The sequence below is a fragment of the Triticum dicoccoides genome, chromosome 1B (genome assembly GCF_002162155.2).
Source record: "Triticum dicoccoides isolate Atlit2015 ecotype Zavitan chromosome 1B, WEW_v2.0, whole genome shotgun sequence".
NCBI lineage: Eukaryota > Viridiplantae > Streptophyta > Magnoliopsida > Poales > Poaceae > Triticum > Triticum dicoccoides.
This window is the reverse complement of record NC_041381.1, coordinates 708,764,214-708,765,993: the sequence shown is the minus strand read 5'-3', so window position 1 is coordinate 708,765,993 and position 1,780 is coordinate 708,764,214. Positions and strand designations below refer to the sequence as shown.

Below are 1,780 nucleotides of genomic sequence, written 5' to 3'. Positions count from 1 at the left end.
AAATGTAATGCACAATACAGAAGAGTTATTATATATTACAAAAACAAACTGAAAATTGACGCCAGTTCAGGCAGGCAGCCAGGCATTGGACCAACAGCTAGCGGGCCATGCAGGCAGGCATGATTATTACATGCATAAAGGCAACATGAGCTTCTTACTCCGCTCCCAATTCCATTGGACCATTATTCATACGCATGCGATATCAATGTAAGAGCAAATCACACCGGCTGTCCTCTTCAGTTAGAGTTAGGTGATGTTGTTTTGTTGTCAAGCTGCTGCTTCCTAAAATACGCCCTCCTCATCAACAGGTCATCAGTGACACGAAGAGCGCCAAACACCCCACCGATTTGGCTCTTTGCGTTGCATTCCTCGCTCGAGAAGTTGTCCGAGCAACAATCTCCGTGACATTTTTTCTTTGTGTCAAATTGCTCAAAGAAGCCCGCGTCGTTGGCGGTTTCGAGCGTCGCCGGGAGCGTCTTGATGTGCTTGGATAGTATGGCGAGGTCGTCGAGGCAGTCGGTGACGCACTTGGAGGGTTTCTTGATGGCCTTGGCGAATGCGGCCGCCTCCGCCGCCTTCTTGGCGACGACTTGGACTGACATTGCGATCACGTCCTTCACTTGAGGCGTCCTGACATCCAGGTTGTTTAGTAGCAGATCGGTGCACTCAAATTTGTACGTAGCAGTCGCGCATGTGGCGTTGATGGCTTCAATGCTGGGCCCAGGCTCTTGGTCCGATCGAACAACTGCAGGGGCGACAGCGATGGCGACGGCGATGACGATGGCAAGCAGAGCCGAGGCGGTGTAAGGCAGCAGAGAAATGGCCATGGTAGTCGATGAATGGATGATCTTTCTCTCCCTCTCTATTGTTATATGATGGATATATTTGGTCAGGTGGGTGGGTGTGTGCGCACTTGCAGCGAGAGAGCAGATTAGCTAGCTGGTGTTCCCCTTCTTATATAGGCATACACATACACCAAATAGATAGATAGATAGATAGCACCGCATGCATGCTTCCTTGCTTTTGGACCCCTATTTTTAGTAGCTCGGCCAATTTCAGCGCAGGCAGTTGAGAAGGAGCTACCTAATTTAGTTGTGGCCACATAACAATCAAAATACTAGTTGTGGCCATGAATCCATCGACTTGTTCTCCCTACCTAATATAGAATTATAGATAGACGACAAGCTTGTTGGCTAGATTATCTTAATTGTTTTTTTCCTCCAACCCTTGCTATGTGGGCATTTCCTATTTGGCGGTTCAGGCGCCCGTTACAGTGCAATTTGCAAACGGGCGCCTACAGCAGTCCAAACTGGGCCGGCCCATTCTATTTTTTCCTTCTTGATTTTCTTGTTCTTCGAAGGTAAAAAAAGAGCGCAGGGTGGAGAATCGAACTCGCAACTCGGTTTATAATTTTTCTCTTTTTATTTCGTTCTTCAGCTCGGTTTATTCAATCAAGAGTGTACAGGTAGATAATTTTTCTCTTTTTATTTCGTTCTTCAGCTCGGTTTATTCTTTTTCCCTTTTTCTTATTTTTTTAATTTTATTTATTGCGCGCTTTTTAAAATTTCTGAAGTTTTCCTTTAAATTTGTTAACTTTTTTGAAAATCAATGAACTTTTTTATAAATTGTTGAACTTTTCTTCAAATTCGATGAACTTTTTTGAATTTTGATGAACTTTTTCAAATTTGATGAATTTTGTTGAACTTTTTCAAATTCGATGAACTTTTTATGAAATTCAATGAACTTTTTTAAAAAAATTCTATGAACTTTTTTCAAATTC

General features: G+C 43.1%; 1 protein-coding gene across 1 annotated transcript; it reads right to left on the bottom strand.

The window, feature by feature from the left end:
* Positions 1–137: 137 nt before the first annotated feature.
* LOC119314254 lies at positions 138–917 on the bottom strand. The gene has a single exon (XM_037588999.1). The coding sequence runs from the start codon at positions 825–827 to the stop codon at positions 237–239; it is 591 nt and encodes a 196-aa protein (XP_037444896.1). The 5' UTR covers positions 828–917; the 3' UTR covers positions 138–236.
* Between the last annotated feature and the right edge of the window lie 863 nt (positions 918–1,780).

What these genes read in the sequence shown, in the direction of transcription:
- LOC119314254 (XM_037588999.1), bottom strand. Translation starts at nt 827, where the DNA reads ATGGCCATTTCTCTGCTGCCTTACACCGCCTCGGCTCTGCTTGCCATC.